The sequence below is a fragment of the Cololabis saira genome, chromosome 13 (assembly GCF_033807715.1).
Source record: "Cololabis saira isolate AMF1-May2022 chromosome 13, fColSai1.1, whole genome shotgun sequence".
Taxonomy (NCBI): domain Eukaryota; kingdom Metazoa; phylum Chordata; class Actinopteri; order Beloniformes; family Belonidae; genus Cololabis; species Cololabis saira.
Genome location: NC_084599.1, coordinates 13082136 through 13106374, shown reverse-complemented (window position 1 = coordinate 13106374; position 24239 = coordinate 13082136). Strand labels below are relative to the sequence as shown.

The following is a 24239-nucleotide window of genomic DNA, read 5'->3' as shown; positions in this document are numbered from 1 at the left end:
CGACGCAGAGCCTCGCCGTAGGGTACGGGCCCTGCGTTGGTGTAACGCGGAACCATAAATCAGCCTTGAGCGGCAGCCGTCCATGCGCACCATTCTTTGATTCCACCCCTTCTAAGGTGGTTTTGGCATTTAAAAGTTCAAAAGTCTCATCCTTTATCAGCTGGGGTTGCTTAATGTTGTCACTGCATACTACAGGCTGGGGGTGGACCTGTCAGCGGGTCAATGGGGTACAGCAGCAGTGATGAGCAAAGGGAGAAATTAAAATGGGGTAATGGAAACAAACGCTAAAGGGGTCAGAATAATATCACCATTATTTAGAGTTGTAAGCAAATTCTTGGATTCTTCATTTCTTTGCAATCCTTTTGAAAATAATTTTGTACTTTGAATTTTGTACTTTGTACTTTTTACTTTTTACTTTTGTACTTAAGTACATTTTACACCATGTACTTTTGGTACTTTATTATATTTAAGTTGAGGTACTTTTATACTTTTATTTAAGTAATGTTCTTAATGGGTACTTTTTACTTTTACTTAAGTAATTTTCAAGCAGAAAATTTGTACTTTTACTTAAGTACAATATTTTTGTACTTTTTCCACCTCTGACTGTAACCTCAATGGCTGGTAGAATTTCTGGAAACGCTGATTGCACATCATGCACTGGACCTAAATATGTGTGCAGAATACGGTGATATTTATCCTGGAAACCAAGCTCCCTTAAAATACTAGATGTACTACATGGCATCAAGATATTTTTAAGAAAAGGTGTAAAAGGGGATGAATGGGAGTGTGAGTGTATAAGGACAGCATGATTACAGGGCGGCAGCTGGTGTTTCCTGATGCGCTGATCGGCCACTGTTAGACACCTCAGTCGGCTCTGCTCATCATTGGTCCCACTGTTTCAGTTTCAGTGAATAGTCTGCTGTCTACTTTCAATCTGCTGCATTTGTGCTTGCTGAAGGCATCGCCACATTTAAAAGTCTTCATATCCGTCTGGCCCAGATTCACCCGCTGTCCTCTGGGAGGAGGCTTGTGTTCTACTTTACCTTTAATCCCAGTAATGCTGTCTAGTTTTGTTGTCTTGTTAAAACCAACTTAATACTGGGTTTTTACAGCACCGTGTATGTGTTGATGAGGTGTGTGCGAGTTTGAGAAAATCTAACAAGGAAGCCATGCTGCTACTGTTGCATGTGAACTTTAGTTTTATTGGCGTTCAAAGGCTCTGCGGCATAATGGTTTCAAGGGATGTAGCACATCTTACCAAAAATTAAACATAAGTCACAAACAAATATCAAAGACGACGCATTAGTTGCTTCTTGATAGTTAACACTCTCAGGAAGGTGGCAAATGTAGCAACTTCCATTAAAGTATCTTGGGATTAATTAGCTACGCAATCTTTTGAACACAGACCTTTTGTTTCCATGTCAACTGATTATTTGCTTTGTCAGAACAGAGGGAAAACCAACACAAAACAACAGTTGACTCTAAAAAATCAGCACACCTACTTTCAACTGGTGGACTAACAAAATTGTCAAAAAAATGTTCTTCCACACCTGCGTAGCGTGAATGATTGCCATCTACCCCGATCCTTCTCTGATAAGCAAACTCAATGACGGCAGAGTTGACTGTCTTCTTCTGGCAGTCATCTTTGTATGTTTCGTTGGATCTGCACTACACAAGCGTATCATCATCATCTCCTTGCCAAATCCAGATTTGGAGATGAATCACAAATCTCTTTCAAACAATCATCCACAGTCCATAACTGCTCCTCTTTAGCCCTCTGTAACCTTGTTTTCATTTTTGTGGTTCATGTTTTGCTTTGCATATAAATCCTGTTTCCTTTCATAGTTCGGTGAAAAAACACTGACTCCCCTTTATTTCTTATTTTATGTTTTGTACATTTTCTATTTTCTGTATATACAGCTTGGAATGTTCTACTCGGATGATTTCATGTCTTCCTCAGTCTACTTTTACATTTCCTTTTGCAATATTCCCATTTTGTTTGTACCTTCTGCAAATTTTGACAGCAGCTGATGTATCAACATATTTTTGACACATGATGTGTGGAATTAATTTGTTGAAGAAGTTGTATAATCCTTTTTATTGCTTTCGCTGACAGCTCTTGTTATTTCCAGTCGATCATCCAGGTGCAACAACTCATTCAGGTCTGAAAGTAACAGGCCTATTTGCATATTTAGACTTGTGCAGTTATTTGTTTTGGAAAATACAAATTATAAGGTGATTCCACAGGTTTCTCCCTCATAATCGGATGAAAATATAATTTTTCTTTGACTTGATCTTATACAAGAAAAATCCCATTAATTACAAATATTTAATTTCTAAATATGTTTCACTGCAGGCTGTTAAATAAAATAATTTACTTTTCACCTTCAGTGGGACATTACAAATATCATGCTATAGTTAGTGCAGGAGGTCCATACTTCTCTGCTTTTGGAGAAAAACCCATCACCATGACCAGAAGTCCATATGTAACCAATGTCAAGGTGATACTGCCTGCAAACAAACACACTTAGGTTCCAAACAGTGATGAACTGTGCCAAACCCCATAATGGAAAAACAGCATAAATATATTAGTGATATTCTTTCACATGTTCCCATGATGCATTGAGAACTGGGGAAAACAAGTTTTTATGCTTGTGGCTTTGGATTATTGTGCATCATATGTATCGCCACAATAGCAGTTTGTTGAGAAACCAGCTGAGGCGCTACTGTATGAACAGAGAAGGGATAAGTAGATGCGATTTGTCTTCGTCAGAAGTCTACATTAGCTACTGTGCAAAGTCTTAGGCACCCTTTGCATTATTTGATCAAGGTTTTAATGACATGAAATTTTGTATTCCAGTCTCTTTAAGATACAAACAAATAATCAAAGGTAGCTGGCTCTTTCAAATATAAATACAATCCAATCCTAATTATTATGACTGTGAGACAGTGATATTAATATTAGGACTGGAAGTCACGGGTTGCAGTTTCTTTAAAAAAGACTTAAATCTGTTAGTTTAGAAAAAGGTGAGACTAAATGCTAACTTTTGCTTGAACATTTTTCAATTTATCTATGGTTGATTATTATATTGGATAAAAGTTACTCTGTATGTAAGATATACATACACACACACGCACGCACGCACTATATATATATATATATATATATATATATATATATATATATATATATATATATATATATATATATATATATATATATTAATAAAATAAATATATGTGACATATTTAAAAATATATCATATATATTTTATATCAAAAATGCAGATATATATGCTTTCTTATCAGCATGGCATTAACCATTAATATATGTGCAGAAAGGGTAAAAAAAAAAAAAAAAGTCAGACTAAATGCTAACTTTTGCTTGAAAGTTTTTCAATTTATCTATGGTTGATTATTATATTGGATAAAAGTTACTCTGTGCTGAGGGTGAAATGGGTTCATCACAGAGACCGGTTTGACATGGCCTACTGTCAGAAGGCCTAGTCAACCATCTTGCTAAAGCTAAAGACAATGGAAAGAAAAAAACCCACTAGATTTTACTACAGTGGTCAGAAAATCTAGTTGATGGAACAGGCCATGTTGTTTGTCACTCAACTTGATACTCTTGGTATTCAGTCAACCAGGAGTATCCCGGAGAAGCCTTGACCTGATGAGTAGATGTCTCATACCTGCTGAAGTCTGTCATAAATGAATTTAGGTTTCTGCCTGGTAGTTCCTGTGAGACAAACACAGAATCAGCCCTGACCTCCGTTTTTCCATCACTACTGGTATTTGTGGTTAGCGTGCACTGCAAACAGCCCCTCTAGAAAGAAGCATTGCATTCCTAAATCTAGTCAAATTGTGTTATATTAAACAAAAATATCTGTGCCCATGGGGTAAGAACATTTTTCTGACTGGAATTCTTAAAAACTAGCAAAACAGCCAAGCCACCATACAAGCCAGACTAATTTTCTTGACACAAGGCTTTCTTTTTTTTTTTTTTTTTAAACCTTCTTAGACATGAGATTTTGTGGTTGTGTTACTATGGATGCCAGCAGCAGGGCTACAGTAGCTGCAAGGCTCAACAAGATGACACATTCAGCTGATGTGCAGTTCATTCATATGCACAAAATACACATAACATCTAGGAATCATTGATGGAATCTGCCAGTCAATAATACTGTTGATCAGATTTATGCCATTCACCCAAATCAATCTTGGAAAAAAAGGCTTGGCACAAGAAAAAGCCTCTGAATATGTGTCTTGGTCTTCTAGCTAAAGATCTCCAACTTCACAGCTCCAGAAAACGTTAAAGCATCCCACAAACATCTGAAACTCCCACACAAGCAGTAAAACGGCAAATGCATCCTGCACAGACACACCGGCACATGGACTCTCACAATGACACCCAGTGATGCACACATACAGAAAAGCATTTGCAGAGCGTAACAAAGTCTCCTTCTATGCTCCAGAGATAAAAACGCAAAAAAAAGATGTGTAAAGTGCAGAGCGCGAGAGCACAAAGGTATGAGCGGCAAAAGCAAATAAGAAGACAACATAATACTGAGGTATTTACAGTCATGGAAAGGCAAAACAGCAATGCTGTTTTCTCCCTTGAGAAACAAAGGAGTAAGCATCGTAGAGGACGGATGACTCGGCGGGCGCAAATGACATCAGCATTAAGGTGTGACCATATAAATCAGTGGTCCTCACTCCTGGTCCTCGAGAGCCGTTGTCCTGCATGTTTTTGATGTTTCCCTGCTCCAGTAAACCCTGATACAGATGACTGTGTCACCAACAGAACTGTGCAGACCTGGAGGAAAGATTGGTGATGACCACTAATTAGAATCAGGTGTGTTGATGCAGGGAAACATCAAAAACATGCAGGACAGCGGCTCTCGAGGACCAGGAGTGAGGACCACTGATATAAATGAAAGTGATGAGTGAACTTTACAACACTGTCAATAGGGCTGGGCGATATATCGAGATTTTAATATATATCGATATATTTTCAAACACGATATGGTACGAGACAATATCGTTTATATCGATAAAAAAAAAAAAAAAAAAAATTACATTTTTTTTTTTTGATTTTGATATAGCTTATTTTGTGACAAATTGACTTGAATGTTTTATTTGAGATTTGCACAAATGTTTTGTTATTTGCACAACTGTCAACCTCAGTGGAAAAGTCTGCCTGTTACTGTCTACATTGTATTAATTACAGTGTATTTTAATTTAATTGTTATGCAGGAAAGGGATATTTGTTTTATTTTATTCAAGAAGCATTTTTATTCTATATATGCAGGCAGTTTATTTTTATTTCATTTGTTTTATACATTTTGATATTGTGCAGACCTCTGTTAATAAAAGGTACCTGTGTGACATTTGGCACGAGGCTTTGTATTAAAACTGACTGTTTTTTTAAGGGTTTGCCTCAGAAAAAAATGAAGCTAACAGAGATGCTATGCTATAATGCTTTGGGGGAAACCCCAATTAAGGCACAGACAAATATCGAGTATCGCCATTTAGCTAGAAAATATCGAGATATGACTTTTGGTCCATATCGCCCAGCCCTAACTGTCAATATGCTACAGGCAGCCTATACAGATACATTTTTCATAATTGCTGGTCACTTTAAAAAGACTAACTTTAAGTCTGTTTTACCTCATTTTCACCAGCATGTTCCTCAAGCAACAGGAGGGTGTCACACATTGGATCATTTATATGAAAATATCAAGAATACATACATAGCAGCTCCTCTGCCTCACATTTCACCATCTCTGGCCACCTAACCATCCCGCTGAAGCCTGCATACAGGCCTAGAGGCCACCGCTGGTTAGGGACATATGAGCATGGCGACAGGAAGCCGCTCCATCTTTAACAGCACTGCTTTGAGCTCACACTGTGGCACATCTCAAATGAGGCTGCAACAACTTGGGAACTGCACTGTGTTGGGATTTATGAATTAATATGTTGGTGAGGTGACTGAAGCTTTGTGATGCTGCATTTAGATCTGATAATACTGATGCAAACAATAAGGAAATGGAGCAACCTAAAATGAGGAATGGAAGAGGCTCGAATGGCATACAGGGGGAAAAAACTGTCCTGTACTTTTAATGACATCAAGGACATAAGATGCCTTTGGTAGGGTGGAGGATGCATTTCAGACAGCCTTAATCTACAAAGCCTACAGTACACGCTACTAATACAGAATTTGTATCTGCTGAATGACCTCAACACTTTTTGTTTCTTGGTTTTCAAGGTTACAGACAACTGAGCAGCGCAACGGTCGGCTTTGCCTTCAAACAACCAGGAACAGCAGTTTACTGCACACAGCTTGAAGAGGCTTTTCTTTGTTTTGATTATCGACCCTCAGAAAGCTGCTGCTCCAGATCACATTCCAGGCTAAAATGACTGTGCAGGACGGCTGAAAGATGTCTTCACTGACATCTTTAACATCTCACTCAGTCAAGCCAAAGGGCCACCACATTAACATTGCTCAAAATGCCAAACCCAGCCTCTATGAACTACTACCGCTCTGAATCCCTGACCCACACAGCCATGAAATGCTTGAAGGGGCTTGTCATGGATCACATCAGGTTTTGCCTCCCCACTACAGAGGATCCAATCTTTCATCTTAAAAAGAAGGATACCTGTGCCAGGACCCCCCTTATTGACTTCAGTTCTACATTTAACATGATTTTGCACAGCAGCTCTTGTAAAAGCTGAGGAGTGTGGATTTTGGATTATGTGCATGAATTTTGGGCAGTTGGACATGACTGAGTAATACCCAAAAGAATAACACTGAACACAGGCTGAACCCGAGGGTGCATACTCAGCCTCTTACTGTTTACACTGCTGACTCATGACTGTTCTGCTGGTTTCAGCATAAACCTGAATCATACAGTTCACCAATGACGCAACAGTTGTTGGCCTCATCACCAAGTATAATGAGTCAGCGTGCAGACAAGAGGTACAGCAGCTGACAGCCTGGTGTACGACCCATAACCGGCCCTCAACACCACCAAGACCAAGGAGATGATTTCAGGAGGACTGGTCTCCCAATAACCGTCAGTTGCTCTGAGGTGGAGAGGGTGCACAACACCAAGATGCGCTTGATGTAAAAGCTTACCTCCAGTGACAACACTACAGTCATCAAGGAGGCCCTGCAGCACCTTGATTCCCTCCGCACGCCGAAGAAAACCTGCCTGTGACAGCCCTGACTGTGTTTTATAGGTGCAGATGAAAGCATTCTCACGTTTTGCAGCTCTTCCAGGTTTGGCAACACCACAGTAGAGGAGAGCCATAAACTGGACGGGACTGTGAAAACTGCTAGGGAAAAAAAAAAAAATCAGCGGTGCCCCACTGCCGAGTCTACGACACTCAACATTATTAGGGACTCCACTCGTCCTTCACACACTTTGTTCCCACTTATGTAGTCTGGAATCAGACACAAAATCCTCACAACAAAGACTCAGCTGTTAACCAGAGCTCTCAGACTGCTTAACAAAAAAGAAATATGAACAATATAAAGAGACCACTGTTTTATACATGTAAATATATAATAAATGTATTTTAAATGTACAATTTTTAAGTATTTATTTTTTTTTATCTAATTTTATTTATTTATATAACTGACACACATATCATATTTCTCAACTGTATAGCACTGGATGAGAGGGAAAAGTGGGGAACATAATTTCATTTTTATGTGACAAAATGACAAATCAAGGAATCTTGAATCTTCATGTAAGAACAAGTGAAAAACCAGCAGAAAAAACAACATTCAGTTTCATCAGATCAGAAAATACAGAAATGTGTGTAATGTTTGCCACTAACTGTTCAGGGTGTATGCATTCATTAGTGTTAACTACAACTGATGGAAAGATGGTGACAAAGTTACATTGTAAATTGTGCTAAATTCTTCCTTTGTGATTGATAAAAAAAAGCAGAAAACATATTTATAATTGTTAAAAATGACAGTGTAACAAGTCATTTCTTTCTCTCTCAGTCTATTCACTAGAGGGTGAGCCCTGTCAACTTACTATTATTGACTCTATGATGTGATCACCATGGTAACAGGCCAGAGAGAGCCTGCAGCAGACCTGAACTACCCTGCATTCAACGCTTTTAGCCTGCAGCATGGAGACCCGAACATGCTCACACACACACAGGCCGCTTAAATACTCACAACAAATGAGACAGAGGAAGATGGACCATTTTAGCAGGCCAGGGACCAATTGGATGTTATTTGTTATATGGATGGAAACTTTGGCGGAACAAACAAGTTAATTTTGACTGTTCCTGTCACAGCTCGGACCCCCGTCTGGATATCAGTCTAAGATCAGCCTGACAGAGGCATGACAGAGCTATGCCTCGTGTAAATTGTACTCTTCACAGCTGAATCCTACATTTCTACGAGTGCAGAACAAGGAGAGATAAAAGCCACAGGAAAACTGTGTAACTTTACTTTTACACAGTCAGTCCTGCTGCCCCCAATCAGCCATGAAGGTAGCAACAAGGCAGGGCAGGGAACAAGGGGGCACCGGTGCATGTCCAACATGAGGTACGCTCAGATAATGTGTGTGTATAGGACAGAATAAAGGGAAGGAGAAAACCTTTCTAAATAATGAGTACATGGAACTGAGGGCTAGAAAATTCCACATTGCAGAGGCCCCTAAAGATTGATGAAGTGTTTCCACGTCTCACACTTCGAAAGCTTTAGTTTAAAGAAGCTGCACATTTCACAGGACCTTTTGACACCATCTTCGTTTAGACTGACTTTCATTATGCAGTTCTGTCTGCCAGTGGGTATGAAATCTCCTGGGAAAATTGATTTAAGGCCCAAAGAAAGAGAATAGTGTGTTTGTCTCACAGCTATGTTGACTTTTGCCCCCCCCCCCCTTTGGTAGCCAGAGCAGTCGCCGATGGAACCACTAGATTAACAATGAAAACTGCACCCAGCAAATTAAAAAAAGCCCGATTGTTGAAAGAAGTGAAAAAAGCAAAAGACAGACAGCTGCTAAAAACGACATGTAGAGAGCTCAAAGCTAATAACTGGTTAACACTGCTTCGTTTAGGTCAGTAGGCTATATAACAAAATCTGCAATCTTTTTAAAGCAGCCTGTTGGCCTGCTCACAGGAAGGAAATCACTGTGGCATGTATTTTGAAGTATCAACTACTGTTTCTAGGACGCCTGCATCCACACTCATCTGGATGTGTGGACTAACATTACCACTTAAACTTGATTTCACATCTGAAAATACTAATTATTAGTCAGTGCATTGCAAGGAATAATCTTTTTTTGCTATTTTCTTTTCAATTATGGTATCATGGGTCATACAGTTGAGGACATTTCTAAACCTTAATAGTTATTCTTACCAAATCTCATATCCTTGTCTATTCTTCATGTACAAGATGGTGATGCTATAAAAGAACCAAGGAAGGAGAGCTGCTCCAGAGGCCAGGATGCAATAGCAGAAGCTGGAAGAAAGGGTCTTTACACCCATGGCAAGTGCACTCGTATCCGCAGTTGAATCACAAGACAGTTACCAAAGTAAAGGTTGGTCTGGTGAAAGCATGAACGAAGCAGTACAGCATTAGAAAGACACATGAGAAACTGGAGGACGGAAAGATTAAGGACACATTTTATGATCTTGGAAATGACCTCCAGGAGCTTCCTCCACTTAAAAAAAAAAGTAATTTAGATAAAAACATGGAAACTGAAACAATAAAGACCAAGAAGCTTCCTTAATAAATAACCCTCATGTGGGTCAAGGTCCATCATATCCTTATGATGCTTCTACAATCTACACTTGGTTCTTATATTCTGAGAAATGCTTAGCAGTTTAACTACAGTAAGGTGTGTGAAAAAAAATTAATTTCAAGCCAAGTGTATGTTGTAGCACTTTCACGGACCTGAGCAGAGAACTATGAAAAGTCTCAAACATCAGCATCATAGGTCTGTTTGTCTAATAACCATCCAAATCCAACTTCTGTGAAAATGTTGAGCAGAGATTTGTAGAAGCACAAAAACCTGAGTGAGAAATGAAGACGCTTATCCGAGAGTGAAGTCCCGCTGAAAAATGAGGGGTTAAGACAGTACAGATGATGTCTGTTAATGAGGACCGGTGGTTCAATGAACAAGACTGCAGATATTAAGTGACTAAAAGTCTTTTTTTCCCCAGCATGCTAAAAGAACTGTAGTTTTTTAACATTTCTTTCTTAAGCAAGCTTCATTTTCACCCTGTCAGTCAAGCATTGATGGCTCTGCCTTCCAGATGATGTAGTACCAAGTACCAGATGATGTCAAGCTATGGCAGAAAAACGCACCTGTGACATCCGTAGCCATAAATAAAACTGGACCTATCTGGACCAGCAGAATTTCCTGGTGTCATTTGTCTCTTCATTCTCATTTCTTAATAATGTTCCTCTTCCTAAAATTCCACACTTCTTGCTTTTCATTTTTCCAAGTTTCGCTCTTTCAAACATCATGTTTGAGGACATTCACATCATCAAAACAAACTCCAAGGTCACAGTTTCATTACATTTATACTAAATCTCTAATATAAGGGATTTTCAAACCCTCACAGTGTGGATTTTCTTCCCCAATATCAATGCATAAATTGGAAGCATAGCACATAGTCACATCACCTTTTAGCTCTTCTTTTTGCTGTGTATCATTTGAACAAATCTAGTTATTATTATGAAAAAGAGAAATATTGAAAAATGCTATGATTCTGAGTCAAGTTGCAGACCTACTACTGTGTCTTTTTCTGTCAATTCCCTGGAAATTTATAGACTATTTTTAATAGACGAGCTATTTTTGTAGCATACAAACATTTTTAGCAGTTAGGTTGCCATAGATTTGTTTAATGTTTCTGGCTGCAGTACATACTGAGAGATTATAATGAGGCGTGTGACATATGATGCGCCTGATCTTTTCTTCTTTTATCCTCTGTTTGTGTTTTCCAACTTTTCCAACTGCCAACTTGAGAAGGCCTTCTTTTCTCTTGCATCATAAAACCGGACACGTTTTGTAGAAACTGTGGAACAGGAGCACTGAATGAGGGTGAATATCCATGCGGAGTGAGCCCCGGCATACACAGCAGCTGTGGGTATTCCTCAGTGGGGTTCAGCGTCAACATGTCGGCCGTGTTTCCTTGTAACATGCAGTTGGTGAACACGACCCCCTTTTCACATGGGAATTCCCATAATAAGAGACAAAACCGGCTGGACGCAGGTGTTATGTATATTATCTCAATATATTATTCCATATGGCTCCCCTCTCCTTCTTCATCCTCCACCTCTTTGTCTGTGTTTGCACCAACCCCCTCTTCCTTGCTGTCTCTGTCTCTTTTTAGCATCCTCATTAACTACCTTCGAAAATCCAGTTTTTTACCACATTTTTTTCAGTACATCCTCATCATCACCTCTTCATGTTCCCCACTCTCTTTATCTTCTCCCCACCTTCCTGTCACCCTGCCTCTCTATGATATTCATCTATTTTCCTTCACTGCCCTGTCTTCTTTCTTTACTCCTTTTGCGATATTCTCACATTCTACTCCCAATTATTTCCTCATCCTCCATCATCTACCCTGTCCCCAAACTTATTTTTTTCTTGTACTTTTTATAACACACACACACGCACACGCACACACACACACACACACACACACACACACACACACACACACACACACACACACACACACACACAAAACGTAGACTAAAATGAGAAAGCAGTGTTTTTCTCCTGTGTTGTTACCTTTTTCACAAGTAGCTCCACCGTAGCTCGGTAGACAAAGACACACAAAGGAGTTGATCTCATCGATGCAGGTTCCTCCATTCTGGCACGGATTGGACTGGCAGTCATCAATGTCTGCAGGGACACAGCGAAGAAAGGGATGTGTGAGCCAAGATTGATAACACACACACACGCGCACGCACACGCACACACGCACACGCACACACACACACCACTTTCCAAACAGCTAATTTTTAAGCTGCCTGCCACAGCTTGTTACTTAAAAAAACCCTGGGAGATCAAAGTTTTTCAGAGATTAGAGGTGTTTCTGTGAAAGTTATAATTAAGGTGAATTGATTGAACTTCATCACTGAGCGTTTCGGGATGCATTGAGGCGCATGATGCTAATTGCAATGTGTCTGCAGGACGTGCTGCAGGTCTGCTGTCGAACCTGTGCAGCACGAATGAGGAGGTGCATATATGCAGTGGAGTGAAAGTAGATAGAAAGACAAACATGGAGATTAGAGAGGGAGAAAACACTGAGTTGAATATGAGCTTCCGTCCTCAACAAATTGTACCAACTCAAATGTATCAGTCATATTGATAATAGCATCAAGGCATATTTGCAGATCCATGTCATTATCTGCAGTATTAATAATAATAATAATAAATGTTATTCAAAGGCGCCTTTTTTGGCACTCAAGGTCGCCGTACACAACACGTTAAAAAATAAAACCAGCAGAACACATTTAAAAACATCAAAAAACATTTAAAAACATCAAAAAACATTTAAAAACAGCAGAGGTAAGAAATAAAGAAAAAAAAGAAACAACAGAAAGAGGCAGAGAAATGAACATTAAATGACGTAGACCGTCTTGAACAGATGAATATTCCACAACAATCCCTTACCTCGAATATTCAGTTTAGATATCTGCGTGCACATTCACACATATTCCACAGAAGGGTCTCTGTTCTCCTCTGTTGAGAAATGGTTACTGTATATCGTAGGCTGATCTGGGCCTGGAGCTAAAATCATTAAAACTGCAGCTGGTATCGTACAACTCTCTGCCATCACAACTACTGAGAGTCCCGGCGGCCGTGCCAAGAGGTCATGGGGGAGGGGAGAGACAGTCTGAAGACTGATAGAAGATACAGGAATAAGGAGATGCACAAAAACATGATGGAGAACAGTTACAGGGCAATGTGATGAAAAAACACGGGTGGGTGAAGAAAGACAGAGGAGAGGTGATAGGGTACTGCAAGGCTACGAAGTTGGCAAGTTTTGGGGCAGGATTTCAGTGACTTTGCAGGCAGCAGGCCTCCAGGCATAAGTTTGTTTACTGAAAATGGCATGATGGGTTCATTGTTGGTGCCTCACTTTAGGCAGGCTGATATCAAAAGCTGAATATGATGCTGCAGCAGGAGACTCTGCCAGAGGGGTCGGATTGGTATGCTTGATTTAGTCTTGAAAAGGATATCATGTGTAACTGTCTCTGCCCGTCTGACTCATGTCAGGGTGGAGAAATAAAGAGAATAAAATAACAAAGCAGACAGCCAAAGATTAAACAGTTTCTACACCACAGACATGAGCTTTATGTTTCAGACAATCTGACATCAAGTGACTGGTTGGTCCACGTTAAGGACAGCAGAAATTAGACTTTTTTTCCTGTGTGATTATCATTTATGTGCTTAATGCATTCGTTCATTAATTCATAAAATACTTGACGTGACATAGAGACATCAGATGTATACTGTTTGATGAAAACACAAAGTTAAAGAGGGGACTTACTGTATATATCACTACAACTAAGGCCAGCTCAGTTTTTCTAATTACAGCAGCTAGAAATATATATGAGTTGTCTTTCAGTGCAAACAACAATGCAAACAATGTAAATTACGAGCCTTTACAGAACTTTGACATCTGTGAAGATTCAGCTAATGAATGAAGCATAATACATTTGCAGGTCGGCAGGGCAGCTGTTTAAAAAAAAACAAAAAATCTAAACTTGTTTGCTATTATTAAACCCTGTCACACAGGGACCAAGGGCACCTGGTTTCTTGTAACGCTGGATTTAGTAAAGCTCCCACTGAAGACACACTTTTAAGATCATCGACAAAAAGATGAAGCTGGAAAAATTCATACACGACAGTGGTCTTTTTTACAAAATGGTCAGATCCAGTTTAAAACAAAAGAAATCTATTTTTTTAATCATAAGGATTAACTAAATGTTTGTAAACATCTACAGTTTAGACTTGTTATTCTGTTAGGTATGAACCTTTCCAAGGTCACAATATATTGGACAAAAGTGTCACATGTTGCTAAATATTTTGGCACAGTGTATAAAACGTAGGAGAAAAACTAAAGTAAAATTCAAATCCAAGACTAAACACGCACACTACTCTCCAACAAAATGAAACTGATGAAAGAAAGTGAGTGAGCCTGGAAATGAGAACATGATCGGGAACTACAGTGTACATGCTGGTGTGACTATTATACTGTAGGTTAAAGTTGTCGATGTCTTGAGTTGCTCACAGAGTTCAGTTACTGTATTTACTGGCTTCTTGTTTCGTTTCATGAGAGATGCTGGTGGATCAAAGTTACCACGCTCATTTTCAGACTTAATCTCCTGTCTCACCGCACTCCTTAATGTAATGATTGGGACAACATGGAGGACGGAGATACAGACTGTTATGGTCAAAGGATATGAATGATTCTAGCGTACTTATTTTTATTAACTAGCTTACTTGCAATATGCACTACATAGTCAAGACAACCTTTAAAGGTATTGTGACATGAAAAACACATTTTTCTTGATTTTTTGTGTTTTGTTGGGTGTCTTGACATCAATTACACCCAAAAAACAACAAACTTTTAACATTCAGTGTATTGTGTGCTTTCTGGGATTTTCCGCATAACTATGCAAAAACGGCGCATGTGGTTTGCTGGCAGGTCGTTACGTAACGACCCGCTAAATCACCGCCCCCTCCACCCGGCTCCCTGCCTCCTCTCCTCTCCAGCGCACCATAAAGGCTGATTTATGGTTCCGCGTTACACCGACGCAGAGCTTACGGCGTAGGGTTACGCGGCGACGCGCACCGTACGCTGAACCCTACGGCGTAGGCTCTGCGTCGATTTAACGCGGAACCATAAATCAGGCTTAACACGGAGCTGTTTAGAGCCTCTTCTGTTCTAATCACCGGAGGACAACTGCTAAGAAGACCCGCGGCCACTGACTGGACTTAAGATAAGGGGACACTGCTGCTTGCATGCCTTTATTTTTATGATTGTTTGCTGTGGTTCGCCCTGCTGCTTTTCCGTGCATGCTTCGCCTGTCGCTCCCGGCTTAACTCTCCGACGCCGCTGTGAGCGTATGGCTGGAGGAGGAGGAGGTTTGGAGGAGGAGCGGAGCAATGATTGACAGGAAAGGGGGAAAAGGAAGCGTTTTTCACGGCGCAAAAAAACACTGTAATAAAAAGCCAGGAATGGAGTACTAGAGTGAAGTTTTTCTTGTTACACTCTTTTAGACACATTTGAGGGATGTTGGCCAAGACTTTTAATAGTGTTAAAAGCATGTTAAAAATGATGTCACAATACCTTTAAGGCATCTGGTTTACACTGGGTTATTAGTTCCCCTCATAAACCGGTGTGTTGGGGACCAGAGTGCAGCGGGCCCCATCGGCCTGTCACCTTAAAGTTTTCCCAGCGGGTGCTCTGCCTGGTTGACCCCCACGGGAAGACCATCTGACTTAAGCAGGTGGCAGCGTGTGCATATTTGTACTTCTTTTCTGTGCATCTGGCGCACAGCCCAGTATGACCCAGCCAGCCCTGGCCATCGGCATAGTCTCCAGGGAGTCACGGATAGTGGTACTCCACTTATGTGCTGGCAGAAAAATGGATGGGGGGATAATCAGATGCTGGCCCCTGTGGTGAAATCTGCGAGCAGCAAACAAGTTAACTTCTCCTGATTTCTCTTTCAGCCAAACTTCCAACAGGAAATCTCTGGGGAGAAAGGATGCATGATTTTGAAAAGCTGATGTGATTGATGATTGCATGGACATACATGATTGCAAATAGATATGTAATCTTCTGTAGCCTCTTTAACCATGGTTTGAATAATTGAAATGAGATGAAATATAACACAAGAAGGGAAAGAAACAGACAGAGAAATCGGATGGGCAAAGGCCTTGTGGTAACGGCCTACCATATCACTTATTAGACTATTTCTGAGTTCAATACATCAAGATACATTTTCATAAGCTGTTAACTCAACCAGAACTACGACCAGTTCAAGATAAATCCTGATCCAGCCCAGCCTCACTGATGTTTTCATTTCTTTTTCTTTCCTTTTTTCTGTACCATCCGTCGGGGCCTTTTACCATTTTTTCAAAAGTAATTTTATGCTTTCAATTCTCAAATATAATTCTTGTAAATGTTGAAGCCAAATAAAAAGTATACAGTTCTTTCTTGTTAACAATGAACAATTTCACGCCCATGAATCCTTGCAGGTTTAACTAGGAAAAGTCTAAGTGAATCTGCTCAGGGGGCAATAAAGCCTTGTAGAAGCGAATTGATATTTGAGCAGCCGGTAGCAAGAAATAAAACATACCATTATAACTTTTTTATTTTAGCAACTCTGCCACAATATGAAAATCAAGGGTAAAAAAGCCCAGGAAGTTGCTATTCAGGAATGGATTTATAAAATGGATCTCATTCACTTCTATGAAATACTGTTAATGCAAAGCAGTGCAGCTGCAAGGGTCAAATCTTTTCTTCCTGCTTTTTTACTTGTCATCCTATCAAGTGTTCATACCGCAACAACTACTGTGACAAATAAACCATCTTCAAATCTAAAGTTTTACATGTGGATCTGGGAAGCGCAAAAGACATGGTTGTAAACAATTTGGAGTCCATCATTCTCTGTTGAGAAAGATCATTTACAAATGGAAAACATCCTCGGCAGCTGCCAGTCTTCCCAGAAGTGGATGTTCCAAGTTCAGATCATGTACCGCTCAGAGAAACTGCAACGAACCAAACGTGACATTTAGACTCCGCGAGTTAGCATGTCAAATGTTAAGTTTGTGACATTCCAACTAAAAAGAGAGTAAGAAGAAAGCCTCTTGTCTTTAGAAAGAATATCATAGCTTAGGTTGGTGAAGTTGCTGTTCGGTCCCTCCACATCCCCAGTGTCTTTACGGTGGCTGTGCTGGACTCATACAGTGCATGAGCATGTCTGAAAGTCATAGAGGCTGCACCTGGAACAATGTGGATGAAGTTGCTGCTGTTGGCTGTGTGGTTTTTGGCACTGGTTTTATAGTACTCTTAACATTTGTCTATTTCAATTAGAAAAAAACAAAATAAAAACAAAAACAACATTTTGCATGTATGTATTTAGGGCCCGATTTACTAAAGGTTTGCGTGTGTAAAAACGTGTGCAAACTTGACAGCACCCGCAAACCAAAGTGCCAGCTGATCTACTAACAGCGTGCAAAGAGGACTGCGTCTCTCAAATGCGCAAAATAGCACACGCAATTCATTTAGTACTTTTGCCCTGATGAATAATCAATATGGGGCGTACCCGGCAGAAATCGCTAACTACTGGGAGGGAAAGATGCAAATTGCTCCATTTACCACGCGCAATGAGATTTACCAAGCCTGAAAGTTTTTGCGGGGATTGTGATTGCGTCTGTATTTAATACGTTCGAAAGGAAGGTGCTAATCTCCACATGCAAAAGGAGAAATATTTTATTTGAATGTTAAATCGAGTATTATTCAGCAAAAGGTTGGCACAGGAGGCACATTCATTTTTTTATTTGTGATAATAAATAAATCACGTGTTTTCATGGAGAAAAAAGTGTTTCTCATTGTGCGCCTATACTTGTTCTGCAGTCATACCCCGGTGTTGTGCAGTATTCAGCACCCCTGCCGTGAAAAGCACCCCCTCGTCTGACAAAAATGATATTCTCATTCCGTGTTCTGTTGTCCATGTTCTGTTTAGCGTCCAGTTTTGTGTTAATGATTCATGTTTAAATGTGCTCATGGATTCGGGTAAAAAAAAAAAAATCGGGTGAATGGTTATTGATGTCATTAATTAATAGCCTGCTTACTGTGTTTTCTTCCATAATATTTGTAAATATATATAATATAAACTCCTAAGTATGTGTTTGTGTGAGTGTGTATATATAAATATATTGAAGTGTTGTGTGAAGTGTGTTGTTTTTTTTCTTGGTCTACTTATCATTGAATATAAGAGGGAATGCTTTTCACGGCAGGGGTGCTGAATACGGCACAACAATTTGCCTCTTCCACTAATATCTCTATAACTCCAACTCGTCAAATTTAATTTTGCGCTTGCAACTATATCCTGCTTTCCATCCACTCTCCATGGCGCAAAGTTTGCGCCGCAAACCGTAAGACGCGCAACACCTCATTTAAATACTGAGGTTTGCACCTGTTATCAATTGCGCACGCAATCTTAGTTGATCACCCGCAAAACACACAACAACAGCACGCGCAAACTTTTTCAGTGCACACGCAATTTAGTACTCTTTATTTAGGATCTTAGTAAATCGGGCCCTTAGTCTCCAATTTACATAATTGCCCTATGGGACGGATCGTAACGTTATACGAACAAACCCCGGCGCTTCTGGAACTGTGTTCTTTTACCAAATGAGACCAAGTGGAAATGTTTGGCCATGATGCAGAGCACCACATCTGGCAAACATGAAACACAGTCAAGCACGGTGGTGGAGGGGAGATGATTTGGGTTTGTTCTGGGGCCACAGGACCTCGTCACCGAGCAGTGACTGAGACAACCATGAACTCCTCTGTATACGACAGCATTATAGGTTTTCAGATGAGACCATCTGTCTGATTTAAAAGCTTGGCCAACATTGTTTCATGTAACAGTGCAATGAACCCAAGTACGACAGTAAACCTACAGAATGGCTGGAAAAGAAAAGAATCAAGGAGTCAGGTCAAAGTGCCAAGCTTAATCCAAGTAAAAAGTTTAGTGAGACTCTAAAAGATGAAAACATGTCTGGAAAACCTAATTGAACTAAACCAAGGTTGGAAAGAAGAATGGACCAAAATTCCTCTACAACAATGTAATAGACTGTTAACTGTGATGGACCGGTGACCTTTTCAGGGTGTACTCCGCCTCTCAAGTCAAAGTCAGCTGGGCCCCACTGCCAGCATCAAATACTTCAATTTGTCCTGAGTGAGTTATCAAAACATGTTCCGCTATCTAATACTTTATAATGAAGACAGTGTTAAAACAATGATCTGGGTTTCCTGGGTCAACAGTAAACATGACAGTGTGTGATGTGTAAATTGATGCCAAGTGACAGAATAGATATTAAAAAGTGTAAGCCCTACAATTGAGCCTTATAGCACTCTAAAATTAATTTTATAGCTTTTAGATACCTGCTTTTAATCAGAGCTCACTTTTTTATGCAAGAAGATTTCCTATTTAATCATTTCTCTTTTTTTTGTAATTAAATGACTCTTGTTGGTCATCTGGTGGACTGTGTTATTGAAAATGTTCTGTTTTGCTCTCCCAATACTCCAAATAATGAGTAAAGCATCACGTAAAACAAATCAATGAGGGAAGCACGTGAAGCATGTTAAGTCCTGGAATTAACTGGCTTTAACACAACTTCACTACATCATTTTTTTTAATTTCATATATCCCTGGCTTATATTTGTATCGGAACTAGTTGTGCCAGTTTCAGCAGCAGCTTTTTGGCACTATCATCAATCGGTAACTAAGGAATTTCCTGAACTATAATATAAACAGCGCAGCATGGGGGTTAGCCCTGTTGCCTCACAGCTATTTGGTTCCTGCTTCAAAAACATGTATGTTAGACTAATTGGTGATGCTGATTCCACAATCGAGCGGCGTAGGAGAGCGTTTCATGTATTATGTAATAATAACCTCCGTTGGTTGCAATCACGTGTATTTGAAAGCCAGACAGATGGGAAAACGTTTTCATTTTTTTCCTGCATGGGACTAAATGCCAGCAGTACAGATCAAACAGCAGCCTGATCAATTACACAGAGAACCTTTGAACCGGTAAATGCCACCCGAAGACCTCACATCTGACAAGGTGCTATGGTGGGCATAAACAGATGACATTAATACCAAAGAGGAGGATTTTTCTTGGCAAGGGTCCCGGCGAAAACATATTCATCAAGACAAACCCTCCCAATTACATCTGAGACTCATACAGTTAGCAATCAGGCTCGGTGTCACAGCCCCCCCACCCCATCCGTCCGTAGCTCTGACAGATCTGGCCACCCTTTCTGCGTTCCCTTAATTGCTACCAAAACTGTTATGTAAAATTGAATCGACATGACATCTTGCCAAATGAAGGCTTTGAAATGGAAATGTTTGTCACACAAAGGTTCCCGCTGAAAAGGCTTTTTTTGTGTTTTCATTTTCCTCGGATGATTGACTTCCTTTAGTTTGCTGAGGGGCATTGACATTTCCATGGCCTTCTACAAAGATGGATACCTTTCTATTGAACGGCCGCTCTTCCAAACAGCATGAACGCTCAATGGACCATGTTCTGTTGTGTTAGCGGCGGTAATTCTTTGTGAGAATATGGACGCATAAAATGTGTGTGTCTGTGTGTGTGTGCTTTCCTTTTTTACCCCAGAGCATATACGCTATTGTCTGTAAGGAGTTTGTGTGAGGCTGCAGGACAGAATCATTAAACACTTGTATTCTTGTTACCGGGTGACATTGCACATAAAGTGGACACTCACAGGTTCAAACAAACACTTGATATGTGACTCCGTACATGTGTGAGTGCCAGATGAGCTTTTCTGAGGAACAAATTGCTCTCTTGTCTTGTCCCTGTTTATTTTTTGGATTTATTTCAGACTTATTTTTCTTCGGAAGACACCAACTTAAAGGAGCATGAGGCTCCTTTTAAGAAATGAGACTCTCTAGCGCCACCCTTCGCCACGACGGCCGTTGGGGGTACTGCAGCCAACAGCGAAGCCGGCACGGGAGAACGGGGAGAACGCACATGCAGCGTCATGTGACATCACATCCGCAGGACAGCGTGGGAAATTCGGGCCCAGAATTGCAGCACATTTTGCAGCACACAGCCTGTTCAAGGCAAAGGAGAGATACGCTAGAGGGCTCATTCTTTTTGGTTTGGAACGCTTCATCTGACATTATTACTAGAAAACTTAAAACGTATACGAATTTTTTTCATAAATCCTGTCTCAAGCTCCTTTAAAGCTCCATTAACATTTTAACATTAACAAGTGATCACAAGGCATAGGCTTTACAGATGCCTATAGTACCTAATATCTATCTGAGTTTGCACGTTCCGATCCTAAATTGTAGGAGTAAGTTGTGTAGTTTTTTGTCTATATGTAGCCCTGTGATGGACTGGTGACCCATCCGGGGTGTAAGGGGGCTGGGATATGCTCCAGCAGATCTTCAAAAGCCCTAAACAGGTAAAAAATGGGTATACGTATTAGATAGGACAGGCGGATTCGCAACAAATACTGTATGTCAATATTCTGTACAAGTCTGTTTGCCAACATCTGGGATTGTGTGTTTATCTCAGTGTTTATGTTGGTTGTGTGGGCTCAGGTTGTGATATAGACTCCAGGGCAATAAATTGTGCTGGGGCATGGGTGGATTACAAAGGAATTGGAATCAGTAGGGAAAAGAGGAAACGGAGATGACACAACAGCTCTGGTACAGCCCAAGGCTCTGTGCTGCACCCCTGGGAGCTCAGTGCACCATTGATCAGCCTATCAGAGGACCCACAGACTGGGGAAAAGTTTTCTATCCCGTGTTCCTGGTGAAAATAATTCATCTCCTTTACAGTACTTGGTTAAGATCTACGGATGAGCTTACTTGACTGGAACCACAATTACAGTAAACCTTGAAAATGATGGGTAAAGACATGTGTGCTGACTGGGATTCAAATCACATCCATGGGTGCACCAGCTTTACTTGTAGAAATGGGAAAAGTAAGTCTATAAAATCTGATTCACGCGTGTGTTTTGAAGAATAAAAAAAATCCCCCCAAAAAATCCCAAAGCAGCATAAAAGCAGCAACAAATTTGTCTCAGTGAATAATGTGGATGTAGAACTATGCTTGTGTGTGCGTGTGCGTGTGCGTGCGTGCGTGCGCGCGCGCGTGCGTGTGTGTGTGTGTGTGTTTCAGACAGGTGTGCACTTCGGTTGACAGAAGTGCTGCTACAATCATAACGGCCAGGGAAAATGTAATGAGGTAAAGCGTCACAACACCTCACATCGCTCTGCTAGCCTTCACTTCTGACAGGCTGACTCTGCTCACTGATGCCTGGTGTGCGCATGTGTGTGTGTGTGTGTTTGCTGGCTCTGTCTTCAATGTCCGTTTCTGTTTTTGTGCGGGAGGGAGCCGGTGGCCAGGAAAAAGATGCCAAGCTGCCACACTGCTGATGGTATCGTACAAACGCCGGCTATTTCAGTGCAGTGAAAACTGGAGAAATGCAGGGTGTTAAAACACCAGCAGAACAATACCAGGGAATCATAGTTTTCTATTGTTACTTAAACAAATAAAAAATAAAACTGGCTTCCTATCTTTCAGAAGTCATTTTACAATTCTGACAATACATTCTATATTTTGCTTCTTCCCTCCTGAGGTCTGTAAATGGGAACTTCATCCTCCCTCATCCTCCAAGGCCTTACCGGGCAAATTTCCTTTGAGTTAGGAAGGTTTATGGTCTCCCCTGAAGGCTGCTGGTGTTAGCAGCAGCAGTGTCCCCCCAGGCGTGTTGGCTCTGATCTCTGCCTGTGACACCCAGGGTGTGATCACTCACCTGAACGCAGCACAACATCTTCATCTCTTTTATCTCCCTTCTTTTTCTCAGATTTTTCCACATCTCCTTTCCTTTATGTCTTTCATAGTCTTGCTCTGTCTTTCCTATTATCCCTCTTTGCTTACTTCCATCTCTGTCCTCACTTCACTGACTGTGTACACTTAAAAAAAAAAAAAAAGATAAGTTTAAGTAGAGCAGTTCCCCAGAGGGGCGGATGACAGGCTATTCTCTGCCTCCTGTCGTTATTTCTGGCAAGAGGTAATAGTGAAATTATCTTTCTTTTTTTTTCCATAGTCCTGGCAGTATCAATTAATCAGTAACAGTTAGTTTATATAAGGATATATTTCTGAAGGGAGGGGTGATGTTGATTTTTCTTTTTAAATCTATTTCTATAAAGATACAGGTCTTGAATCAAAAAGTGGGCTAATCTTAAGGAATACATATTTCCCTTTTTTGTTTTATTATTTAATTTACTTAGTGTAGAGATCTGATCTGATAGTCAACCTGAAACTCAGGCCTATTCAAGGATTTTATCCTCTCAATCACTTTCGCTCTTTCATGCTTCTTTGCTTGATCTCTCGCTTGTCTTTTGCTGTTTTTATTTCCACATCTCTGGACTGCTACCATGAAAATGAGGTAAAAAAAAATAAAACCATCAGTTGGACCACTTTGGACCATGTGTCCTCAGTGTCCACAGTGCAACGTACAGTCTTGATGTGTTTACATGTGCAGACATGCAGTATGTAGAGTTCAGCTGTTTTCCCTTTGTTTTACCACAACTCTGGAATGAAGCCCATTACCGCAGTTATGAATAATTATATTTCTTTCTCAGGACTGTTGGCCAAAGCAGAACACTGTTTTTTACTTTTATTTACTGTCATATGGAGAACCCAACAGTTTACTTATAAATAATCAGTATTTGAAAGTGGGTATGCCAATAAAAGATGCAGCTAAATGAGCAACATGGAAAGCAGACAGGAAATAACTTGTTGTAAAATCTGGAGGTGTCAGTTCGGAAAAGCAAAGTGAAAAATAAAAGCAACAAAATGTGCCATCATGTGCTCTGCAGCAATAAAGTAAATGGAAACTCTGCACCCTTAATGTCGCTGTAGCTATGAAGCATCCTGTTGCTATGAGAAGGCAAATGCATGATGCAGCATACTGTGAAAACAGATGAGATCTTTTAAAATAATGATTTTGAAATAACAGTTAAAATCAACAGTTACCATTTTAAAGTGTCACTTCCACCATGTCTATAAACTGTCAGTTATGTGATCGAGTAACATTTTTTGCAGCGCTCGAGTCAGATTTCATGATTAATTTCAGAGAGACAGGGTTGTGTTACCGCCGACTGCTTGAGTGATGATGAGTGAGCGATCTGAGAAAACATGACAGTTCCTGAGATCACAGACCTCCAGCAGAGCCCAAGGCTCACAACATTTGAATAAATTAACACAAGATGAGTCGCTGACATGGGGAATGAATGGATCTGCTAAAATATAGCAGACACATGTAGACATCTTATTGCATATATTTACAACCCTCCAATGGGCTTTGCCTCTGGTGAACCCCGTGAAGCTCTGCATCGCCACCCTGACACAGATCTCTCTTCTCACCCAGTAAGGGTTAGTGACCACCAACTGAGCTCCTCTGCA

The 24239-nt window shown here is 40.4% G+C and overlaps 1 protein-coding gene across 1 annotated transcript in view; it reads right to left on the bottom strand.

Annotated features, from left to right (window-relative positions):
- The window catches only part of ncanb (neurocan b), a 181224-nt gene that overhangs the window by 30306 nt on the left and 126679 nt on the right, over window positions 1-24239 (bottom strand). Inside the window, exon 11 of the mRNA XM_061737766.1 lies at window positions 11775-11888. Coding sequence (XP_061593750.1) covers window positions 11775-11888 — 114 coding nt within the window. The remainder of the gene's footprint in view (window positions 1-11774; window positions 11889-24239) is intronic.